The 25,969-nt window shown below is 47.0% G+C and overlaps 2 protein-coding genes across 2 annotated transcripts in view; one reads left to right on the forward strand and one right to left on the reverse strand.

Annotated features, from left to right (window-relative positions):
* The window catches only part of LOC132342139 (protein Shroom2-like), a 150,503-nt gene that overhangs the window by 117,297 nt on the left and 7,237 nt on the right, over positions 1-25,969 (reverse strand).
* On the forward strand, positions 22,639-23,175 carry LOC132344467 (large ribosomal subunit protein uL23). The gene has a single exon (XM_059884062.1). It carries the CDS (start codon positions 22,646-22,648, stop codon positions 23,120-23,122), a length of 477 nt encoding a protein of 158 aa, XP_059740045.1. The 5' UTR covers positions 22,639-22,645; the 3' UTR covers positions 23,123-23,175.

Consider the following 25,969-nt stretch of genomic DNA (forward strand, 5'->3'; position numbering starts at 1 on the left):
GTACCTTTTATTTGATTCCCACAGAACCCGTTTATATCAAGTGTCCAGAATGGGCGAATCCAGAGAGACGGAGAGGAGAGCCCTGGTTGCCTGCGGCTGGGGTGGGACTGTGGAATGAATGGAGGTGTGAATGAATAAATGCATGGGTGTGCATGCTCACGTGTGCTCTGTAGCTTCAGTTGCATCCAACTGTTTGCAACTCCGTGGACTGCAGCCCGCCAGGCTCCTCTGTCCATGGGATTCTCCAGGCAGGAATACTGGAGTGGGCTGACATTTCCTTCTCCAGGGAATCTTCCCGACCCAGGGATCAAACCAAGGTCTCTGGCATTGCAGGTGGATTCTTAACCATCTGAGCCAGAAGGGAAGCCCAAGAATACTGGAGTGGGTAGCCTATCTCTTCTCCAGGGGAATCTTCTCAACCCAGGGTTCGAACCCACGTCTCTTGCATCTCCTGCACTGGCAGGCGTGTTCTTTAGCACTAGCACCACCTGAATGGGCACAAAGTATCTTTTTCAGGTGAGTGTTCTGAATCACTGGATTGTCGGAATGGACGCACAAGTCTGACTTTACCAAAAGTCACTGCACCAGACACTTGAAACAGGCCATTATCTAGCGTGGAGATGACACACACCTACTGAAACCTGCAGAAGAAAGTTGGGAGGAGGAGGAACAGAGAGGAAGAGGAGGAGGGAAAGGAAAACAGAGGTAAGCAAGGAAGGAGCCAGCACCGAGGGAAGACAGACACACAAATGAGGATCAGAGACGGCCCCCATGCCTCATGGTTTCAGGCTCCGATCCCCTGAGCACTGCCTGTGTGTAAGGCAAACACATCAGGCGGCCCTGTGGGTCCCGGAAACAAGGCCAAGGGAGGGTTTTCCACCCATTTTACAGATGAGCAAACTGAGGACTCTCCAAGGTGGCTCAGTGGTCAAGAATCTGGCTGTCAACACAGGAGACGCAAGTTCAACCCCAGGGTCGGGAAGAGCTCCTGGGATAGGAAATGGCAACCCACTCCAGGATTCTTGTCTGGGGACATCCCATGGACAGAGGAGCCCAGGCAGGCTACAGTCCCATGGGTTGCAAAGAGTCAGACATGACAGAGCACGCACGCATAAACCGAGGCAAGTGGTGAGCTATTTTACCTGAGTTCACCTGTCAAGAAAAAAAAAGGGGGGGGGTGGGATGAAGGCACCAGAACCCAGGAAGAGGAGAGGGCTGGAAGTGGGGAGACAGACAGACTGGTGCCCAGGCATCTGCCAGCTGCACAACTACACAGGACAGTATGATCCACCCTCCTTCCTACGGACTCCAGGTCCTCCAATCAGCCACAAAGTGCACGTGAGATGTGTTACCGAGGTCACCTGCCAGGGATTAAAAAACGAGCTGCACTTAAAGCTCTCCCATTCCCCAGTTTGGGCCTAGTAGAAACCACTGTAGGTCACCATATTTACAGTAAATATTGGGATTGTCCTGTTTCCATCAGTGAGCTATTTCCAAGGCTGAAGGGATCCAACCAGCTTTCCATAACAACAAGCTCTCCACAAGAAGGGAAAAAATAATAGATGGGGAAACAATGGAAAGACTAAGACTTCATTTTCTTGGGCTCCAAAATCACTGCAGATGGTGGCTGCAGACATGAAATTAAAAGACACTTATTCCTTAGAAGAAAAGCTATGACAAACCTACACAACATATTGAAATGCAGAGACATTATTTCACCGACAAAGGTCAGTCTAGTCAAAGCTATGGTTTTTCCAGTGGTCATGTATGGATGTGAGAGTTGAACTATAAAGGAAGCTGAGTGCTGAAGAATGGATGTTTTTTAACTGTGGTGTTGGAAAAGACTCTTGACAGTCCCTTGGACTGCAAGGAGATCCAACCAGTGCATCTTAAAGGAGATCAACCCTGAATATTCATTGGAAAGATTGATGCTGAAGCTGAAACTCCAATACTTTGGCCACCTGATGCGTAGAACTGACTCATTGGAAAAGATCCTGATGCTGGGAATGATTGAGAGCAGGAGGAGAAGGGGACGACTGAGGATGAGATGGTTGGATGGCATGACCGACTTGATGGACATGAGTTTGAGTCAACTCTGGGAGTTGGTGACGGACAGGGAGGCCTGGCGTGCTGCAATCCATGGGGCGCAAAGAGTTGGACATGACTGAGCAACTAAAGAACGATAACAAAAGTCTTAAAAAAACACCCAGGGGAAAAAAAAAAAAACACCCAGGAATTCCCTGGTGTCCAGTGGTTAGCACTTGGTAGTTTCACTCACGAGGGCCCAGATTCAACCCCTAACCAGGGAACTAACATCCCACAAAATTTTAACTGGAAAAAAAGATGCCACATAATAAAGAGACTCAGAGCAGGTAAGTGTGCATCTATTTTGCACAACTCCCTGAAATCTCAGGCTGAATATTTAATCAATATCCACCACCAATGTTTTTATAACTCTTTAGAAGTAACTATATAACTCTGTGTCATTCATACTATATATTTTTTTAAAGAAACAGCCCCCAACCAAACCTTTTCAGCCTCCTTCTGTTCATGTAAGACATTATCCTGCCCCAAACCAATGGTGGGACCTTGGGGAGCAGTCTTTACTTCTCTGGACTTGGGTGTTTCTTCCGTCCCAGCAGAGTGGGTATCCCCAAGTCCCTTCTTGCTTCGAAGATATCACCAGGGTCTGCAGATGATACATGAAGAAAGGGAGAGAGTTAACTAAGAAATGATACCTACCGGGCAGCGGGAAAAAAGTGGGTGTAGAAAATAGCTGACAAAGGAAGTGACAAGTAAGGAGACCGGGGAGGGTACTGATGAGCACCATCAGCTGACTTTTCGGAACTCAACAATCAGGGCTTCCTTGGTTGTCCAGTGGTGAAGAATCCGCCTGCCAATGCAGGAGCCACGGGTTCGATCCCTACCCCAGGAAGATGCCACATGCCAAGAAGCAACTAAGCCATGTGCCACGACCCCTGAGCCTGCCTTCTGGGGCCTGTGAGATGCAACTACGGATGCTCTCGAGCCTAGAGACCGTGACCTGCAACAAGAGAATCCACCGCAATGAGAAACCTGCACACAATGAGAGCAGCCTCTGTTCACCGCGACTGGAGAAAAGCTCACACACAGCAACGACTCAGCACAGCCAAGTATAATTAACATTTTTTTAAAAAGAACTATCACCCTTGCCTGATCCCTCAAATATGTCCTCAAACACCTAAGCCCTGAGCCCAGCAGTAAACGCTGCGCGATCTCACCCTGTCTGGAGAACTCTACATGCACTCACAACTTTCAGATTTTTTCCAACTGGACTCAGATTTCCTGACTTAGCTGTTAATTTCAGAAAAGACCCTCTTTTGTGATTCATCTTCAGACAAAAGCAGCTTCTCAACCCTGAAGTTCTCTGTTTCAGTTTCCATATTAGAAAAAAAAAATCTGGAGACTTCCCTGATGGTCCAGTGGTGAAGAACTTCACCTTCCAATGCAGGGAATGCTGATTCCATGCTCCCGGAGCAAGCTAAGATCCCAAGAGGCCTTCTGGCCAAAAAAACCAAAACATAAAAGAGAAGCAACATTATAACAAACTCAGGCTCCCCTGGTGGTTCAAATGGTAAAGAATCTGCCTGCAATACAGGAGACCTGGGTTCAATCCCTGGGTGGGGAAGATCCCCTGGAGGAGTAAACAGTAACCCACTCCAGTATTCTTACCTGGAGGATCCCATGGACAGAGGAGCCTGGTGGGTTATACAGTCCGTGGGGGTCACAGAGTCAGACACGATTGAGAAACTGAACGACCCAGCCCAATGCACAAGGAGGGGTTGGGGTCCACTTCCTAACTCAGACAGAATTCTACCTTCTTTATCCTACCCCTGCTGAGGTCTCCTATTTGCCTGTTGAAATGGAAATAACCAATTGCTTTACCCTCTGCACACAGACCTGTGTATGTGTATACACAGGCCACGGTTTTGTTTAAAAAGCCCCAAGTGCTACAGTCGGGCATAAAGCAGAAAGTAAGTCCTACCCACCAGCGCTCGGGTAAGTGTTACTTAAAAGCTGACACCTACTTTGGCCACCTGATGCAAAGAGTCAACTCACTGGAAAAGACCCTGATGCTGGGAAAGACTGAAGGCAGGAGGAGAAGGGGATGACAGAGGATGAGATGGTTGGATGGCATCACCGACTCAACGGACATGAGTTTGAGCAAGCTCCGGGAGTTGATGATGGACAGGGAGGCCTGGTGTGCTGTGGTCCGTGGGGGTCGAAAAGAGTCGGACACGACTGAGCAGCTGAACTGAACTGACACCTATGAACACCAACTGCACGCTTTCATACTCACCTTTTGTTTCATCCTGTAAGCTCAGGAAGGAGAGGTGGCAGAGGTTGAGAGACTTGGGGTTCACCAACTTCACAATAGGGCTCCCCAAGTCCTGGAGCTTGAATGCTGAGCCTCAGGGCACCCCGCCGACTCCTGCTCCACCATCCACTAACACGGCTACCAACGGATGCCCAAGCCTCCATTTCCATCAGCAAGGACCGGGAAAAGCAAGATTGCCTTAGCTTTAACAGGTTGAAAAGTAAAAAGGGCTTCTACAGAGCAGGCGTGAGGAACAAATCAAAGACAGAATATATGGCTGAGGTTCCCGACTTGAACCACCAACATGAGCCTCTGGAGGGGACTTAAGGGCACCTCTCGGAGCTCCCCCCAGGGCCTCCCAAGTGTCTGCGGCAGCAGGGGGATGAGCAGGCCTGATACTCTGCATTTCTGACAAGCTCCCTGGAGAGGAAATCACTGCTGGTTCAGAGATCCCTTCCCCCAACCTGGAGAATGCCCCCTGGAAAGCATTTGCCCCAGCACCTCCCAGGTCTGCAACTGCTAAGTTAGTACCCCAAAACACAGCTCACAGCCCCATCTCTCTGTCTGAAGTTCCCTCGACTGTGGCCTCAGCACAGAGGCTGCCCCTTCCCTTCCCAGGACCCCGTGGCCTCCAGAGCCCAACCAAACCTGGACTTCATCTCCCTGCCCTGGCTGAAAACATGCCTCCTTTTGGGCTCTGAAAATCACACCTGTCAGGGTACCCAGGGACCCTCTTGCTTGATTGACTGAATTTTATTTCTGAGTTTTGCAGAGAGCTCTTGGTGCTGTGCTGAGTTACTCAGTCATGTCTGAATCTTTTCGGCCCAATGGAGTGTATAGCCCACCAGGCTCCTCTGCCCATGGGATTCTCCAGGCAAGAATACTGGAGTGGGTTGCCATGCCCTCCTCCAGGGGAATCTTCCTGACCCAGGGATCGAACCGTGTCTGTTGCATGGATTAGAGGTGGATTGTTTTCCACTGAGCCACCAGAGAAGTCCTGAATTAGCTCTCCGTACACATTTATCCTCCCTTTCTTGGAGTTACCTCTCTGTCCGTCTGTCAAATGCATTGGTGCCTTTGCTTGATTACCAAAAACTTCCTCATCTTGTGAAAAACGGGAATCTATGCAGTGATTTTATTATTGTTATGGTGTTTAAATGATTCAGTAAGAGCTGGAAATACAGTTATTCTTAGAAATAAAGATCTGAAGCAAGGAAACTGATAGCCATCAAAGAAAGAGAAGTCATTTGGAATAAACGTTAGATGTTACAACTGATTACTTTACATTGTTCACAAAGCCATTCAGTCTCTTCTGTCACCTGAGCCCAGCAGTGATGCACAAAAGTGCAAGTGAAAGTCGCTCAGTCAGAGTCCGACTCTTGGCGACACCATGGACTATACAGTCCATGGAATTCTCCAGGCCAGAATCCTGGAGTGGGTAGCCTATCCCTTCTCCAGTGGATATTTCCAACCCAGGAATAGAACTAGGGTCTCCTGCATTGCAGGAGGATTGTTTACCAACTGAACTACCAAGGAAGCACATGGTTAGGTTATCCACAAAAAGCTCGGTGTGGATGACCACAGAGCTGCTTGGCAAGAGCTCCCCTGCTGGTACAATGGATAAGAAACTATCTGCCAATGCAGGACAATATGGGTTCGATTCCTGGTCCAGGAAGATCCCACAGGGCAACAAAGCCTGTGCACAACTACTGAGCCTTTCCTCTGAAGCCCTTGCTCTGCAATTACGGAGCCCACGAGCCACAACTACTGAAGCCCAAACACTCTAGAGCCTGTATTCCACAAGAGAAGCAGCCACAATGAGACACCCGCCCACCACAATGAGAAAATAGCACCCTCTCACCACAACTAGAGAAAAGCACGCACAGCAACAAAGACCCAGCACAGTCGTAAGTAAATAAAATTATTTTTTAAAAAAGACACGTTGCCACACCCAACGTGCAAGGAGAAAGGCACAGAGAGACTATGCTCCCGACCTGGACAAAGACCAATGCATTCCATACTCCCCAAGTCGCTAAAGCATCCTCAGGCGCAGGGCAGTGGGTGAGGCGGAGATGCTGACCCAGGGGAACGCTCCCCACAAGCCAGGCCCTGGAGATGCTAGGGCCGAGAGCTGCAGGAGGCCACCAAGGAGGACGCACCTGGAGAGCTTCAAACACACCTTCGGGTTCCTCCCAGTGGGAACAGAGCCTTACTTGATCTGCTGAACACAGCCTGAGCATCCAGGGGTGCAACAAAAGCAGCTAAGGAACATCCGCTTCTCCAAGACTGTGCAGACAGTCCCCAGCACGCGACGCCTGAACGATGAGCTGGGATGCATCGTTATCCAGGTGGATATAATCACAGGAAGACAAGAAACTGTGAGATATCACAAGCTGAGTCACTCAGTCATGTCCGACCCCCACAGACTGTAGTCCTGCCAAGCTCCTCTGTCCCGGGGATCCTCCAGGCAAGAATACTGGAGTGGGTTGCCATCCCCCATTCCAGGAGATCTCCCCCACCTTGGGATCGAACTTGAGTCTTCTGCATCTCCTGCAACAACAGGACTATTTCTGAGCCCAGGGATCAAACCCACATCTCCTACATTGCAGGCAGATTCTTCACCCTCTGAGTCATCAGGGAAGCCCGTTCTAAGTCTTCCCAAAGTGCCAGCCCATGAGTTTTCTCATTCAGTCATGTCTGACTCTTTGCAACCCCGTGGACTGTAGGCCACCAGGTTCCTCCGTCCATGGGATTCTCCAGGCAAGAATACTGGAGTGGGTATTCTTCCCGACCCAGGGATAACCAAGTGGACTATGGGAAGAAAATACCAAATTCTCATCCCTTACTGAGAACCCCTCATAACTATAAAAACTAAAATGTCATGCTACCAGGATCATATGTGTACAGATGATATTCTTGAAGCAAAACCTAATACATAATGCATAAGCTCGCTACTCAGGAGAAAGAGTCATGGGGTAATTACCCCCAGTGAATGAGGCATGCTTTAAAGACATTCCTGGAAAATTCCTTTTACTCTGTTCAAGAGCAGTCTGCTTTTTTTTTCTTTAACACAGAGTGAAGAGAGAAATTTTTTAAAACTTTACATTCCTTGAAAATTCCTTTTATTCTGTTCAAGAGCAGTCTGCCTTTTTTTTTATACAGAGCTTCAGAGAGAAATTTTTTAAAACCTGAAAGTTTCTAGATCGAGCCCTTTTAAAGGGCCATTCCAAGCACACAGTCTTCCATAAACTCTGCATTTTGATAACGAGGGGTAATTTTTAGAAAACTCCTGGTGTTAAGAACGGCGACCTTTCCTACAGGAGAAATCTCTCCTGCTTTTAAGTCCATCACATCTGAAAACGATCCAGAAGTGATAAATTGCCTCACTGCTTTCAGGGCACCATCTCCAGCAGCGGAGATGCTAGCTGTCCCGGGGCAGGGAGGTGTTGCTCCCTTGCACCCCACCTTCCCCCTGTACCCCATCTGGGATGTCTGGGAATGTTTGGCTTGGAGCATCTTCCCCACACCTCCGACCCTGCCCAGGTTCTGAAGCCTGGTACAGCGTCCAGGGATGAGGGGGAAAAAACAGCCCAAATGAACTGGCCGGCAGGACCTAGCCAGACCCTGCTGGGTTCAAAAGGGCAGAATTCTTGTGTGCTGGGATCACAGAAGCACAGCGGGGCTATTGATCTGCTGGCGCACATTCCTGTCCACAGAATCCAACTCTGCTTCCCAGCATTGTTCCCTGGACTCAGAGGCTCCGACTCCTGGGACTAACAAGGGTTTACGGCCATTACCTCAGCCATTACACCTGTCATTACTGGGATGGATGGAGAATCGGAGGAAGCCGTCTAAGTTTTCTGCATCTGAACTTACAGTGTTTTTTCCTCCTCTCTGTAGAAATAAATGTTTTTTGCTTTTTTTTTCAAAACTGCTTAAAACAATTAAACTGGAAAGAGTGGAGGGAAGAATCCAGAATGCACTTACCGCATTCACCTAAAACCTAAATGTTGTCTCTCCCTTTGCAGCTGAAACTTGGTTTTCTGATTCCTATCAAGTGTTAGTCACTAAGTCGTGTCTGACTCCTTGCAACCCTGTGGACTGTTCCCCACCAGGCTCCTTTGTCCATGGGGATTCTCCAGGCAAGAACACTGGAGTGGGCTGTCATGCCCACTTCCAGGGGATCTTCCCAACTGAGGGATCGAAGCCCCGTCTTCTGCATTGCAGGCAGATTTCTTACTGTCTGAGCCACCAGGGAAGGGCCATTACTACCAAGAATGCAAAGCAAAAAACCCCCAAAAAACTTTATACAGATCCTTTCCTTTTCTTAGAAAATACCTGATTACGTTTTCACGCCACGTCACCTAATTTTACATGAATGGAAGGCATAACTACAAAACTATAACAGTGACCGTTCAATCACAATCTACAACTGATATATAACAAGAAGGACTTCCCTGGTGGTCCAGTGGCTAAGACTCCGCACTCCCAATGCAGGGGGCCTGGGTCTGATCCCTGTTCAAGGAACTAGATTCCACATGCCACAGCTAAGAATCAGTGCAATCAAATAAATTAATTAAATAAACAAACATTTTTTAAAAAAGAAGAAACAAAGAATAACAAGAAAGGTAAAAGAACAAAGTGTGGGAAAGATTTATTTGATATAGTGTTGATTTTTATCCTAGAGTGCAATCAGTTTGGCAGTAGTAACATGTGCTGTGGTTATCCGCTCAGTTGTGTCTGACTCTGTGGGACCCCATGGACGGTAGCCCACCAGGCTCCTCTGTCCATGGGATTCTCCAGGCAAGAATACTGGAGTGTGTTGTCATTCCCTTCTCCAAGGGATATTCCCAACCCGGGGATCAAACCCAGGTCTCCCGCATTGCAGGTGGATCCTTTACAGTCTGAGCCATCAGGGAAGCCCAGGAATTACATAACCAGAGTGGCTGATAAACTGTGCATAATTAGGCAATCGACTTGATGAGTGACAGTTCTGTGGTGATTAATATTATTTATACTGGACTGCAGCTTGGGGCTCAATTACCAGGAAGGTGTGGTCTTCAACACTGCTACTGGAACTGGGTCCCCAAAGTACAGGCCACTCAATCCAGTGCTGTTTGATATTTACTGAACTTTTAAGTTACATTCTTTTCTATTCCACACAAAGGTGATTTCTACACACAGTCTGTAAGCCCCTCAATGCAGAACACACGTCCACATAGAGACATTCGTCCTAACTCTTTAATGACAGGGACATCTCACCTTTCGGGCTACCTGTCACTTCTCAGTTCAGTTCAGTCGCTCAGTTGTGTCCACTCTTCGCAACCCCATTGACTGCAGCACACCAGGTTCCCTGTCCATCACCAACTCCCAAGTTTACTCAAACTCATGCCCATCGAGTTGGTGATGCCATCGAACCATCTCATCCTCTGTCATCCCCTTTTCCTCCCACCTTCAAACTTTCCCAGAATCAGGGTCTTTTCCAATGAGTCAGTTCTTCACATCAGGTGGCCAGAGTATTGGAGTTTCAGCTTCAACATCAGACCTTCCAATGAACACTCAGGACTGATCTCCTTTAGGATAGACTGGTTGGATCTCCTTGCTGCCCAAGGGACTCTCAAGAGTCTTCTCCAACATCACAGTTCAAAAGCATCAGTTCTTCAGCGCTCAGCTTTCTTTATGGTCTAACTCTCATATCCATACATGACCACTGGGAAAATCATAGCTTTGCCTAGACAGACCTCTGTTGGCAACATGTCTCTGCTTTTTAATATGCTGTCTAGGTTAGTCATTTCTAGAGTTACTGAAATTAATCATTATGACATTGAATCTTCACTAGGAATCACTGATATTTTCAAACTATGGTGTTGAAGAAGACTCTTGAGAGTCCCTTGGACAGCAAGATCAAACCAGTCCATCCTAAAGGAAATCAACCCTGAATATTCATTGGAAGGATTGATGCTGAAGCTGAAGCTCCAATACTCTGGCCACCTGATGTGAAGAGCTGACTCATTGGAAAAGATCCTGATGCTGGGAAACATTGAGAGCAAGAGAAGAAGGGGACAACAGAGAACAAGATGGTTGGATGGCATCACCGACTCAATGGACATGAGTCTGAGCAAGCTCTGGGAGTTGGTGATGGACAGGGAAGCCTGGCGTGATGCAGTTCATGGGATTTCAAAGAACTGGACACAACTGCTCGACTAAACAACAACAAGGAATCACTGGCTGCTTGTCATTTAAAAAAATAAAAGGAAAGGACTTCCTTGGCAGTCCAGTGGTTAAGACTTCACTTCTCAATGCAGGAAGTGCGGGTTCCATCCCTGGTCAAGGAGCTAAGATCACACGTGCTTTGAGGCCAAAGGAAAAACAGAACATAAAACAGCAGCAGTAATATAACAAATTCAATAAAGACTTTAAAAATGGGGGACTTCCCTGGCCGTCCACTGGTTAAGACTTTGCCTTCCAACGCAGAGTGTGTGGGTTCATACCTGGTCAGGCAGCTAAGATTGCACGTGTCAAAAAACCAAAATATAAAATAGACATAATACCGGAACAAAGTCAATAAATACTTAAAAGAAATAGTCCACATCAAAAAGAAAAAAATCTTTAAGAAAAAAATTCAAAAATGGTCCACATCAAGAAAAAAAAAAAAGGAAAACGTCTATTCTTCCCTTCCCAAGAAGCCCAACCAATAAGGAGCCTCTGTTGTGACAGGATTACTTTGGGCAATGTTTCATAAGGAGAAAAGTTGACTCTAAGTGACTCATGTGGTTGAACTAGATAACTACATTTCAACAGTCATCACTCAAGAAAGAAAAGAAAGTGAGGTCACTCAGTCATGTCCGACTCTGCAACCCCATGGACTGTAGCCCACCAGGTTCCTCCGTCCATGGGATTCTCCAGGCAAGAATACTGGAGTGGGCTGCCATACTGTTCTCCAGGGGATTTTCCCGACCCAGGGATTGAACCCAGGTCTCCCGCATTGCAGGTAGATGCTTTACCATCTGAGCCACCAGGGACGTCTTATCACTCAAAGGGAGGTTCCCCCCACCACCCCAACTGATTCCCTTACACACAGCTAGGACCGAGCAAGGAAAATAAAGCAGCAAAAAGCAAGTCAAGTGTCTGCAGGGAGCCCTCTGGAAGAGACAGAGACTCGGGAGGGCCGTGCCCTGAGCACACCTGTTCCACGTGGCCCCCAGGGGTGAGTGGAACACCTTCCCATCACCCCCAACCACACCTGGGCGAGGAGGAGCTGCCGGGTCTGCCCTGGAAGCAGCTGCTCCCACCCCTGGGGCTTTCTGGAAGGGGCCACGCGCATGTGGGAGCTGGGTCTCCCATCCCTGCCCAGCCCTGGGCCCCCGCCAAGTGGGAGGGGAAGAGGCAGCTGGTACCTGCAGCCACATCTCCTGCATCCTCCAGCCAAGCGCTGGGATGGGGGAGAGAGGACCCTGCCATGCCTTGGGGTACCACCCAGACCCCTTGCCTTTTCTCTGTTGGCATCAGCCCCAGGAGCTTCCAGATGGCTCCAGAAACTCCTGCAACCATGTGCCTTCACTGCAGAGAGACACCTGCTGCCAACTCCTGCTTCACAACTCTCCCTTGGCTCACAGGGGACCACTGCACCCACTGTGGCCCCCTCCTGGGGTAGCTGGGTACCCCCACTCCAGACTCTCCCTGGACAGGGAACACTGACTCTCTTCCCCAGGCTGACTTCCGCCAGTAGGCCCAGCCAGTTGCAGCAGAGAAAGACCTGTGACAGCAAGGCATCCCACCCGGAAGACGAACCTAGAAAGGCCTTGTCATCAGCCTCCTCCCAGCTGCGTCTGGGCGACTCCAGGATAAGGCGGAACCTCGATCCATTTCCTTATGTTAAATTATTACTTTATTGAGCTATGAGCCACATACCATAAAAATTCACCCTCTCTAAAGACTGGTTGGTAGTCAGGGATTCTCTGGTGGCTCAGACACAAAAGAGTCCACAATGCAGGAGACCTGGGTTCAATCCCTGGGTTGGGATGATCCCCTGGAGAATGACATGGCAACCCACTCCAGGATTCTGACCTGGAGAATCCCATAGACAGAGGAGCCTGGCAGGCTACAGTCCATGGGGTCACACAGAGTCAGACCACATACTGTAAAATTCACCCGCTAAAGTGTAAATGCATATATAAGTTAGATAACTAACAAGGACCTACTGTACAGCACAGGGAACTGTACTCAAAACTCTGTAATGGTCTACACGGCAAAAGAATTCAGAAAATCCAAAAAGTAGTAGATACCTATATAACTGACTCACTTTTCTGTAGATTCAGTTTCCTGTACCACTGAAACTAACACAATATTGTCAATCAACTACCCTCCAACAAAAGTTTCCAAAGTTTTTTGTTTTTTTTTTAAGGAGCTTTAATACACGTCTGCCTCAAAGGCCCTGGCTATAAACGCAAATGACCCTGGTCAAGCCTCCCAGCAGGCTTGTTATACAACAAAGAGGAAGAGAAAAGACTCAACAGAAAACTTGATAAACTCCACCATGAGGCATGCAGATACATCAAGGCACTCCCAGCCCCGGCAGAGTTAAGTTCATGACGGATTCTCCTGCAGTCTGGGTTCCTTCAATAATGGTTTTTGAGGGGCTTTCCTGCCGGGGCAAGGGTTAAGAATCTGCCTGCCAAAGCTGGGGACACGGGTTTGGTTCCTGGTCTGGGAGGAGGCCACAAGCCCACACCGAGCAACTAGGCCTATGACCCAAACCCACATGCACTGGAGCCCGGGAGCCACAACAGGAGAAGCCGCCCATAATCAGAAGCCTCCGCACCGCAACTAGAGAGGAGAACCCGCTCTCACCAACCAAAGAAACCTCCTGGGCAGCAAGAAGACTCATCGCGGCCAAAAATTAACTAAAAAAGAGTTTAAAAATTCAAATAATGATCATGGTTTGAGACCTGGAGGTTTTCATTTTTTTCATTCGCAGTTGGGTTGCCTGTGAAGAGAGGAGAAAAGGGAAACAGAGAAGCTCATTTGTCAAAGGGCTGGTCGAGGGGAAGGTTGGCTACAGAGAGACCCTGGCTCTGCGTCTGCACCCCATGTCTCCCCGCCGTCGCACCCTACCCCAGACAGGCACAGGGCAGCCTCGACAGAAGAATTGAATCAGCAGAGTGCCACAAAGGAAAGACGAGGTCTTCCAAGACAAGAGGTTCACCATGGCTTGGGGTGCTGTGGAGGCTGGTATGTGGCAAGTCCAGAGGTCATGCAAGGAAATGACAGGTCCTGTGACTGTCCTGGGCAGGCGCTCATACACAACTGTCCTCAAAGGCCCCGGCTATAAATGCAACTGCCCATGGTCAAGCCTCCCAGCAGCCTTGCTACACAACACACAGGAAGAGAAAAGACTCAACAGAAACTTGATAAACTACACTATGTGGCATGCAGATACATCAAGGTACCTCCAGCCCCAGGAAAAGTGCAGTTCACTGAGGGCTTCTCCTGCAGCCTGGGTTCCTTAAATAATGGTGTGAGGCCACGAGGAGGCTGTGTGACACCACGGGGTTAAGAGGGAAGCTAAAGACACGGGACGTGTAGGCTCCAGGGACTAGGTGATCGGTCAGCCACACAAGTTCAAGGAGAGGCAGGCAAGCATCCTGGATTTGGGGAGAAACCAGTTGGGCCAGCCCCGGAAGTGCAGGAGAATTAGGGAAGTTTATGGAAGATGTCCATCCATATCAGGCTGAGTGGGAAAGGGCTCAGGGAAGCATCCACTGGGCGGGTCTGGAAGCTGGGAAGGCAGCGGAAACCTGAGAGCATCAAGCAAGCACTGGAGACCACCTAGAGGAGAGAGGAGGAGTCTGTAGCAGAAACCAACACTGCAGGTGAGGGCCAGGAGAAAGGGCCAGGACTGGACACTTCCCTTAGGGTCGCCAAGAAAGAGAAAGCATTGCTGTGTGAGAGGGACGTCTACGTAGATGGCCCATCACCGCACAGGTAACCGAAGAATTATACTCTGGGAATTAGTTCCCTGTGGTCCAGTGGTCAGGACTTGGGACTTCCAACTGCAGCGGACACGGGTTCGATCTCTCGTCAGGGGGAATTAAAGTCTGCAAGTCAGCAAGCTCGGCCAAATTAAAAAAAAAAAAAGAACTACACTCTGTAAAAGCAAACCCAGTCCCTGCCAGGAGCATATGAAGAAGTGTCCTTACTGACCAGCAGAGAATGTAAATTTCACCTTTGGGAGTAAAAATTTCACCACATACGCAATGGTACGAGGTTCTAATTACTTTTCTGCAAAATACCAGCTTCCCTAGTGGACCTCCCTAGTAGTCCAGTGGTTAAGAATTGGCCTTGCAATGAATGCAGGAGACATGGGTTTGATTCCTGGTCAGGGAAGATCCCACATAAAGAAGGCTGAAAGCCAAAGAATTGATGCTTTTGAACTATGGTGCTGGAGAAGACTCTTGAGAGTCCCATATGCCAAGGAGTCAACTAAGCCTGTGCTCCAACAACTACCAAACTCTCTCGACCCCTATAGCCCAAGAAGCACCTACTCAGCCTATACGCCCTAGAGCCTGTTCAGTTCAGTCGATCAGTTCAGTCGATCAGTTCAGTCGATCAGTCGTGTCCACAGACGTGTCCAACTCTTTGCGACGACATGAACTGTAGCACGCCAGGCCTCCCTGTCCAGCACCAACTCCTGGAGTATGCTCAAACTCATGTCCATTGATCCGGTGATGCCATCCACCCATGTCATCCTTTGTTGTCCCCTTCTCCTCTTGCCTTCAATCTTTCCCAGCATCAGGGTCTTTTCCAATAAGTCAGTTCATCACCTTAGGTGGCCAAAGGATTGGAGTTTGAGCTTTAGCATCAGTCCTTCCAATGAATATTCAGGACTGATCTTTAGGATGGACGGCTTGGCAGCAAGAGAAGCCAGTGCAATGAGAAGCCCACATACCTGAAATAAAGGCTAGCCTGCACTCACTGCAACTGGAGAAAAGTCCATGCAGCAACAAAGACACAGTACAGGCAAAAATAAATGGACAAAAACAAAACAAAACCCCAGGCCCCTAAAAATGGGGAGTGAGAGAGGGAAGACTTCCCCCACCTCAGCTTGCAAAGTTGCAGCGGCCTAGGTTCTGTGTGATCCCCATGTTGAAATCACCATAGAATAAATACAAGTCAAGCAGCAACAGGCCTATCTTTTCAAGTCCAGATGCTTCCTTTCCAAACTTTGATTCGAGATTCAGGGCATCTAAACATGAATGACAATCAAGAGCAAAGCTGCACGTATCAAAAAACCCACACAGCTGTTTTAAAGACCGACCTATTTGATTAATACGAGTTAATTATTAAATATTAATTATTCATTTTCCAAGGCTTCCCTGGTAGCCCAGCTAGTAAAGAATCTGCCTGCAATTAATTGCAACAGGCCTGGGTTTGATTCCTCGGTTGGGAAGACACCCTGGAGAAGGGAACGGCAACCATTCCAGTGTTTTGGCCTGGAGAATTCCAACAACTGTGTAGTCCATAGGGTCGCAAACACACAACTGAGACTTTCACTCACTTCACAGTTCTGCAGAAGTTAAGGTTTTCTTCTTTGTTATATGCCTGTCTAAAAAAAGCTAAATGATAAAACTCAGTACATGCCACAATTAACAAAACATATCTTTTTTAAAATTCCAAGTGGCATACACAAAGCTAAGCTTCCTCTTACGCTTGTATCTGAGTCCAAAGACTGTTGACAATGTAACTCTTTTTTAAAATATTTTGGCTACACCAGGTCTTCCTTTCAGCATAAGGGATCTTTCAGTTTAATCACGTGGGATCCATTTCCCTGATTAAGGATGGAACCTGGGCCACCTGCATTGGGAGGAAGAAGTCTTAGTCACCGGACCACCAGGGAACTTTCTTTTTTTTTTTTTAATTCTCCTTGGTGGCTCAGCTGTGAAGAATCTGCCTGCAGTGCAGGAGACCTGGGTTCGATCCCTGGCTTGGGAAGATCCCCTGGAGGAGGGCACAGCAACCCACTCCAGTATTCTTGCCTAGAGAATCCCAGGGACAGAGGAGCCTGGCGGACTACAGTCCATGGGGTCACAAAGAGTCTGACACAACTGAGCAAACTTTCATCTCACTTCATAGTTGCTTTATAATGTTGTGTTACTTTCTTCTGTACAGCAAAGGAAATCAGTTACACATATACCTATATCTCCTCTTTTTCAGGTTTCCTTCCCATTTGGGTCTCTAGAGACTACTGAGTAACTCTTAAGAGAATTACCCTCAAACAACGTAATTAGCTCTATAATGGTACAAAGCAAAGAATTCCAGACTGGGGAAGGGGGAGCGGATTCAATGTAGCTTTCCAACCAAAAACAACATTATTATGTGCTTTGGGCTGCTGACAATCTTTTCCTTTACTTTCAGTTTTTTCAAGATGGTTTGACTGTTTTTGCAACAAGAAAAAAAGTTTCGCTATGCTAGTAATTGATAAGCACAGGGACAGTTAGCACACATAAATATCACTGTGTTTCAGTTCAATCGCTCGGTTGTGTCCGACTCTTTGCAATCCCGTGGACTGCAGCATGCCAGGCCTCCCTGTCCATCACCAACTCCCGGAGCTTGCTCAAACTCACATCCATCGAGCGGGTGATGCCATCGACTGTGTGTACACTTTTACAAACCTGGCACAGTTCACAGAGACAGAAGCAGAGTCGCCCCGGCAGCATCGTCTCGTCAGCTGGCAGCATTGTCTCATCAGCCTCGGCATTTACAAGCCACAAGCAAAGAACCTCTTCACCTCCTCTGAAACTCTAGGACCTTGAGGCCCCTGAGCTGTTATTTTCTTCATTAGCAATGATACACTGACCACACCCCCAAACGCCTTGGTGATGGTTACTAACTCATCCCGAGTCCATCATCCTTGAGTTTTCAAACTGGACCCTAAGGTTCTGGTCAGCCTAGATCCTCTCTCAGGGTTATGACTTTTTAACACATCTACCATCTTCTCCTTGGCTCTTTTTTTTATGAGTCCCCTCTTCTTCCCATCCTTCTAACCTTCAGGGGTTCAATGACATATTCACGTGTCCACCTTCCTTCACCTTCCCAGGCTTCCCTTAAGCATGTCAACAGAAGAGGCTCTCCCTTGCTCTCTCCCCTCATCACCGCCTGCCCCTAACCCTTAAGGTGCCCACCCCAATGCCACCTTCCTCTGGGCACCCGCTTTACTCTGCACTAGTCGTTATCTCCCTTTCCTTGACAGTCTACTTGGCATCTACATTCCATTCCCTGGGAAAAAAAACAAGCTGCCCGTCAAGATCATCATTAATTAATCTGATAGAGGTAGCCCGGTTAATGAGGATTGAAATGCACAGTCCTCCCCAGGCAACACCGTCTGCCCTGGAACCTACGTGCCTGCTAAGTCATTTCAGTCGTGTCCAACTCTGTGATCATATAGACTGTAGCCCACCAGGCTCCTCTGTTCATGGGGATTCTCCCTCCAGGCAAGGATACCGGAGTGGGTTGCCATGCCCTTCTCCAGATCTTCTCAACCCAGGATCGAACCCGGGTATCTTGCATTGCAGGCAGATTCTTTACCAGCTGAGCCACCAGGGAAGCCCTAACAGGGACCAGTGGACACATATTGCTCTGAGCCTGTCAGAGTTCAATGGGAATTCTGTGTGTGTGTGTGTGTGTGTGTGTGTGTGTGAGTCAGTCAGACAATGGTATCTGAATCTTTGCAAACCCATGGATTGTAGCCTGCCAGGCTCCTCTGTCCATTGGATTGATGTGTGTCTGTGTCTGTGTTAGTCATTCCGTCATATCTGACTCTTTGCAACCCCATGGACTGTAGCCCGCTGGGCTCCTCTCTCCATGGGGATTCTCCAGGCCAGGATATTGGAGTAGGTTGCCATGCCCTCCTCCTGGGGATCTTCCTGATTCAGGGATCAAACCCATATCTATCTCCTACAATGGCTAGACGTGCCACGTGCACTTGAACCAAAGCAATTTAGTAAAGGACAACTCAGCCAGGTAGAAGGTGAGCTCCCTAACATCATGGCAGCCACCCTCCTCTCCTCTGGCCAGCCCTCCCTGAGAGCTAAGTAGCTGAACCAGGGATTCTCTCTGCTCTGACCCACCACCATCCCCCCGAACAGTTCCCAAGCAACCATGTGCAAGAAGCAACCTGGTGAAAATTAAATTATTGGTGGAGGGAAAAGCTAAGGTGGAAAGAAGCTGAATCTTAGAATGTGCACGTCTCATTTTTACATTCATAAATGTGCAGGAAATAAGCTACGTGCTAACTGGACACCCACGGTGACCCCTAGGACAAGGTAAGTGGTCATTCCCTTTTGCCAAGGGTGTAAATTAGGCATTTGGAGAGGGAAGTGGCAACCCACTCCAGTATCCTTGGAGGAGCCTAGCAGGCTACAGTCCATGGGGTCGCAAGAGTCAGACACGACTTAGCAACTAAACCACCACCACCAAATTAGGCCTTATTTACTTAGTTTCTTAAGGCTAGGTGCATTCGTTATAAAGAACACATCTAGGGATTTCCCTGATGGTCCAGTGGTGAAGACCCCAATGCAGGGGACCCAGGTTCCATCCCTGGTCAGGTAACTAGATTCCACATGCTGCAACTAAGACCCAACTAACAGCCAAATTAAAAAAAAATTTAAAAACAAAAAAGGAAAACTTTTGGAAACAATTTATGGTTACCAGGGGGCAAGGAGGGGCAGGGGCAGGATAAATTAGGAGACTGGGATTGACACATACACACGTATTAATACATATAAACCAGATAACTAATAAAGACCTCCTATATAGCACAGGTAACTCTAGTCAATACTCTGTGACGGTCTATTTGGAAACAAATCTCAAAAACAGTGGATATATTAGTATAAGCATAAATGATTCACTCTGCTGTACACCTGAAACCAACACAATATTGTAAACCAACTGCACACCAGTAAAAAGTCAAAAGGAAAACTTCCAGTTTCTCTCCAGATTTCCTTTGTTGGAACAGTCTAACTCTTATAGCAAGTAACTGAAGAAACATGCAATGGTCCAAACACAACAGAGGCTTATTCCTCACTCACGTCCTAGTACTACTGGGAGGGCAAGGGGCGCTGTGGACAGCCAGCTTCCTCCCCAGGTGTTCAGGGACCTGTGCCCATGAGGCTCTGCTCCGGAATCATGTGCATCCCAGACAACTAGGAAAGGGGAAAACAGTACAGGTTGGAAACAGTCCTGCCTGCATCACTTCTACTTGCATCTACTTGCATCTGATTGGGTAGAATTGTCACATGGCCTCATAGCCCTCAAGGGAGGCTGGGAAGTGTAGTCCAGCAGCACATTCAGAGGGAAGAGGAGACTCTGTCTTCAATGAGTTGATAGCATCACTACCAAACCTGTAGGTCCAACTCCATGCCGTCAAACATCTTCTACTACCAGAAACCCAAGCAAGTAAAGAAATGGAGTTTGTGGAGAAGGAAATGGCAACCCACTCCAGTATTCTTGCCTGGAGAATCCCATAGACAGAGGAGCCTGGCAGGCTACAGTCCATGGGGTCACAAGAGTCGGACACGACTTAGTGCACTGTCTCACCCCAGAGATCCTGCCACATATACCACAAAAACCAAACATCCCCCAATGACCTTGGCCCCACTGTTCCAATCACTCCCAGGTGGGAATTCAGGCACATGTCCACAGAGGTCACAGACAACATACATACGGTTCTGTTATGTCCCATATATTACCCTTTCATGTCCCAAGGAAGACATTTTCTCTTAGAGATTTTCATTTAGTGTATCTTTAAAAAAATCTTGTGTTAAACTTGCCTCCATCTTTTTCTTGGGTAAGGACAACCCAGAAATGGCCCTTTTGTGTCTGTGATGTTGCCATTCACAGCTTTCTTGATAGGCCTAGTACAATCTTGAGAACAGGGTTGCTGTATGCTGAATGTCAGACGGTAGCTCTTAGCTTTGCCTATCTTAGGTAGTTACGCTGTGCATTTTTTATTGGTGTACCATGTTTGATTTGTCCCTAATACCTTTGAAGTTTTTCTGAGAAATGAATAATGCAACATGAACTTATTAAAATACATTTTAAGCCTTTAAAAAAAAAAAAAAAAAGAAATGGAGTTTGCTGTCATGGGAATAGTTAAACTTCATCTTTCCTATTTTCCCTTCCCAAACCACTTTTTTAAAATCCCATTTTTATGGGAGGGAAGTTCAGGATGTACACCCATGGTTGATTCATGTGAATGTATTGCAAAAACCACCACAATACGGTAAAGTAGTTAGCCTCCAATTAAAATAAAATATAAAAATAAATTTAAAAAATCTCACTGGTATTGAATATCATATTGGTCTGAAAGAGCTACCTTTCAAGAATATTACAGAAAGAAAAAAAATCTATTTTTCTGAACAAGTTTTGGTGGAGAAGAGGGAATAATCACTTGCAGCAAGCTGTAAGTAACTAATGTATTGGTGTTGGGCATTAGATGAGTTTCTGAATTAAATGCTTTTCTACAAATCCAATACTAAATGGTCAAAATCAGTAACAAAATCTCTAGGAGACCTACTAAAATGCTGCCACACAAAATCCAGGTTAAAGTCTTTCCATGGTAAATTACCAGTTCAATACATTAACACTACTTTCCATAGCTTTCCAAATTCTTTTTTTTTTAATGTTTTATTTTGTATTGGAGTATAGCTAATTAACAAACAAAGCTGTGATGGTTTCAGGTGAACAGCAAAGGGACTCAGCTATACATACACACGAATCCACTGTCCCCCCAACACCCCTCCTATTCAGGCTTCACATAATACTGAGCAGAGTTCCCTGTGCTGTACAGCAGGTCCTTGTTGGTTCTTCATGTTAAATACAGCAGTGTGTCCATGTCCATCCCAAACTACCTAACTATCCCTTCCCCCATCCTACCCCCTGGGAACCAGAAAGTTATTAGAATACTGAGCAGAGTGGGACTGCTGTACAGTAGGTCCTTCTTGGTTATCCATGTTAAATACAGCAGTGTGTCCATCCATGTCCATCCCACAGTTTTCCAAATTCTGAATAAAGCAGAAAGAGGTGGGGAGAAGGGAAGAAGAAGGAGGAGAGATGGAATTTAAATCTACCACAACTAGCTTTCCTTACTGCCTCATTTCATCCCCATGTTAATAATATACTTAAGTGGGAGTGATTCTAGTTTGATGGCCAGAACAATTAAGGATCAACAAAGGTTCAGGATGAACAGTAAGATCTAGCTATGCCTGTAAGACGTTCCCTCCCAACTGGAACCACCGTGGCCAGGCCAGCGACGACCACTCTGACCTCACCAGGCAGGGCAGGGTTCCTCTAAACTGGCAAACCTCAGGTCGACTTTCGAACCTGCCCTACACCAGAAAGCTGTTCTCAATGGAGGAAAATAGTATCTGACAGGGATGTGCCTGGCCCCAAAGAAACAATCAAAGCAGTGGCCTTAAAAGAGAGCCCCGGGAAGCAGCCTGGCTAGATCACTCACCTGGGTGTGGGTGACTCACCCTGAACCAGGTGGTCACCCTCTCTTACACGCGGGCAGACAGCAAGGTCCCTCCACTAGACATTCAGACTGAGCCTCCAACAGGGCAGACAGAAGCCACACACACACAGCAGCAGAGCTCAGAAATGGAATCTACGCAGAAGACATTTTTAAAAGCCAGTTTAATATACTCACAGATGTGAAAGAACCGTGAAACAGGATCAGTATGGTATCAAAAAGGAACATTCGAGAGCAATAACACAGGGCTTCCCCTGGTGGCTCAGCGGTAAAGACTCCGACTGCAAATGCAGGAGACACGGTGCAATCCCTGGGCTGGGCAGAACCCACAGGTGGTGGAGCAACTAAGCCCAGGCACCACAGCTACTAAGCGTATGCTCTCAAGCCCACACTCTTTTAAAAGCACACATTTAAAACTTATTCAAGGGGCTTCCCTGATGGCTCAGTGGTAAAGAATCTGCCTTTTGATGTGGGAGTCACAGGTTCAACCCCTGATATGGGAAGATCCCACTCGGCGTCTGAGCAACTAAGCCCGTGAGCCACAGCTACTGAGCCTGTGCTCAGCAACAAATCATCGCAATGAGAAGCCCACACATCACAACTAGAGAAAACCCAACGCTGCATCAAAGACCCAGCACAGCCAAAAATAAATGAAATTTTTGAAAAAGAAAGAAAAAATACTTGAGAAAAACTCAGTGGTTTGGAAGACACAGTTGCATGCCATCTCCCCAGATGAATAGAAGTAGAGAGAAGAGCTTTTCATGAAGATGGCGCCAAAGGCGAAGAAGGAAGCCCCTGCTCCTCCTAAAGCTGAAGCCAAAGCAAAGGCTTTGAAGGCCAAGAAAGCAGTGTTGAAAGGTGTCCACAGCCACAAAAAAAAGAAGATCCGGACGTCGCCCACCTTCCGGCGGCCCAAAACACTGCGGCTCAGGAGGCAGCCCAAATACCCTCGGAAGAGCGCCCCTAGGAGAAACAAACTTGACCACTATGCCATCATCAAATTCCCCCTCACCACCGAGTCAGCCATGAAGAAAATAGAAGACAACAACACACTGGTATTCACTGTGGACGTCAAGGCCAACAAGCACCAAATTAAACAGGCTGTGAAGAAGCTCTATGACATTGACGTGGCTAAGGTCAATACTCTGATCAGGCCTGATGGAGAGAAGAAGGCATATGTTCGACTGGCTCCTGACTATGATGCTTTGGATGTTGCCAACAAAACTGGCATCATCTAAACTGAGTCCAGCTGGCTAATTCCAAATATAAAAGTTTTCACTATAAAAAAAAAAAAAAAGAAGTAGAGAGAAGAGAAAAATAAGACAAAAAAAATCAGAGCCAGCCCAAAGGATGAAGAGACAGAAGGGCTTGTTGTCTTCCCAATATTACTGCACACCAGCAGAGATGAGAACACCAGCTGCAAAGAAAGTGCAGAGGGAAAGCTGTCTCCAGCTCAGGCCTCTACACCGAACAATCCCATTACTGTCAAGGTACGTTAATGACATTTTCAAACAAAGAAGGTCTCAAAAAACGCTCCCCCACCCCTGTGTGTCTGAATATAGAAAATGATTTTTCGCAATTCAGGAAGATGAGGAGAATAAATTAATGATAAAGCACTCAGGAAATTAGGCAAAGAAACAAAACCTATCATTAACCTCAGTGATAATGAAAACTTTGTGCAGGGAAAAAAAATATTCAGAGTTTCCACCATAGGTTCAGCAGTGTTGGCACTGGCATTCAAAAACCATACCCAGTGAAAACTGCTAACCTGGTGCTTCTCAAAGTGGGAACTTTTTGTCCCCCTGGCAGGGGATACCCGGCGAGGCTTTTTTGATCATCTCAACTACAGGAGATGGAGATGTGTGTGTGGGCGTCCCATGGGCGATGTCAGAGGTGTTATTCACCAGCCCACACTGCACAGGACAGTGCCCACCACAAAAAAATTATGTGGCCCCAAAGGTCAACAGTGCTAAGGCTGAAAAAAATCCCTCTTCTGTCCAAAATTATGATCGTAGGTATCTGGGAAATTCGGGGCCCCAAGATATGTGTCTGTGTAGTTGGTGGGAAGGAGGTGCGTGGAAGATACCACATACAGAACAAACAAAAGCAGCAGCAAAACAGAATGTAAGCAAATGCCCAAAGAAATCAGCTGAAAAGTTTCAACAGCTTCTCTAAAGGAAGAGGAAACGGCAAGTGGGGAACTGCTGGGTTTAACAACAAGCCCCGAAGAACTATTTGATTATTTAAGCTGTGCAAGAGTCACTTTGATAAAAAATAAAAACAAAACTAAAAAGTACACTAACAACTGCTTCCCCTTCCTCATTTGAAGAAGTAAAAATGTTGACTTTAAAGCCCTCACTGTAATCTACCCTGCCTGGGTTCTCTTTGACCTTCACAATTCGCCTGTGATCTGAAAGTCTTGGTCACCTTTGATGCTACCCCAACTCTTTCCAATTCATCCAACCAAGGTGGTAGATACTGCCTCCAACCAATTTTATAGACAGGAGATTAAAATGTGACTGTGCAATTCAGAACATCCTGGTTTTTCACAACAATCTGATTTGTTCAAACCTGAAATAAAGTTGTTGTTCAGTAAGCCATGTCCAACTCTTTGTGACCCCTTGGACTGTAGCATGCCAGGCTTCCCTGTCCTTCATCAGCTCCCAGAGCTTGCTCAAACTAATGTCTCTTGTGTCGATGATGTTATCTATCTCATCTTCAATCACCTCCTTCTCCTCCTGCCTTCAACCTTTCCCAGCATCAGGGTCTTTTCCAATGAGTCAGCTCTTTGCATCAGATGGCCAAAGGACTGTAGCTTCAGCATCAGTCCTTCCAATGAATATTCAAGGCTGATTTCCTTTAAGATGAACTGGTTTGATCTCCTTGCTGTCCTGGGGACTTTCGAGAGTCTTCTCCAGCACCACAGTTTTAAAGCATCAATTCTTCAGCGATTAAGCCTTCTTTATGGTCCAACTCTTATGTCCAAACATGACTACTGGAAAAACCATAGCTTTGACTATACAGACGTTTGACAGCAAAGTGATATCTCTCTCTTTTTTTTTTTTTTAAATGAGATTTATTTATTTATTTGGCTGTGCCAGGTCTTAGTCATGGCATGTAGTTCCCCATGGGGGATTGAACCCAGGCCCCCTGCATTGGGACTGCAGAGTCTTAGCCACTGGGCCACCAGGGAAGTCCCTCTGCTTTTTAATACACTGTCTAGGTTTGTTATAGCTTTCCTTCCAAGGAGTAAGTGCCTTTTAATTTCATGGCCGTAGTCACTGTCTGCAGTCATTTGGGGGCCCAAGAAAATAAAATCTGCCACCATTTCCACTTTTCCCCCCATCTATTTGCCATAAACTGATGGGACCGGTTGCCATGATCTTAGTTTTTTTGAATGTTGAGTGTTAAGCCAGCTTTCTCACTCTCATCTTTCACCCTCATCAAATGAGTCCAATTATTTTTTCAGTGATAACCTAGTGTGCTTGTACTTAGACAAGTTCCCCCAAAGAGGGGCCTTAATTAACATCCCTACTGGTCGATGCAAGAGGTTCTGTGTATCACAGAGCCATGCAGATATCCGATCCACCCAGGTAACAGGAAAACAATTGTTCCACAAGTTACACCCTCCCTCTCTGGGACACTGGCAAGTTTTTTTTTTAAAAAAGACCAAAAAAGAACCATGCAAACCTGAGCACTTTCAAAGTCCTTCGTGTGGGTGGAAGGTTCAGCCTGGGAGAGCTCAGCTTGCAGAAATGTCTCCTCAAAGGATGGCCTGACTTCGGTGTGTGAAAAATAAAAGAGGTAATGAGACTGAATAAAAAGTCTGTTCAGCCTTCAAATCCTGAAATAATTTTGTTGGCTGTTTACACTGTGCCCAGTGTACAAGGAGCAAAGCTCCCCAGGGCCCCAAAGAAATCCACAGACCCAAGTTTATTTGCACGCTGACACAAAACAGCTTTTGCAAGAGGACTGCTCCAAAATGCTTTCACCAAATAGAAAAACCAGCCGTCTCCAAGCTGGGAGCCCAGTTTCTTCAGCTGCAAAATAGAAAGGTGGGTGAAGAAATCTCAGCTTGTTAGGAC

The sequence above is a fragment of the Bos taurus genome, chromosome Y (assembly GCF_002263795.3).
Source record: "Bos taurus isolate L1 Dominette 01449 registration number 42190680 breed Hereford chromosome Y, ARS-UCD2.0, whole genome shotgun sequence".
NCBI classification, from domain to species: domain Eukaryota; kingdom Metazoa; phylum Chordata; class Mammalia; order Artiodactyla; family Bovidae; genus Bos; species Bos taurus.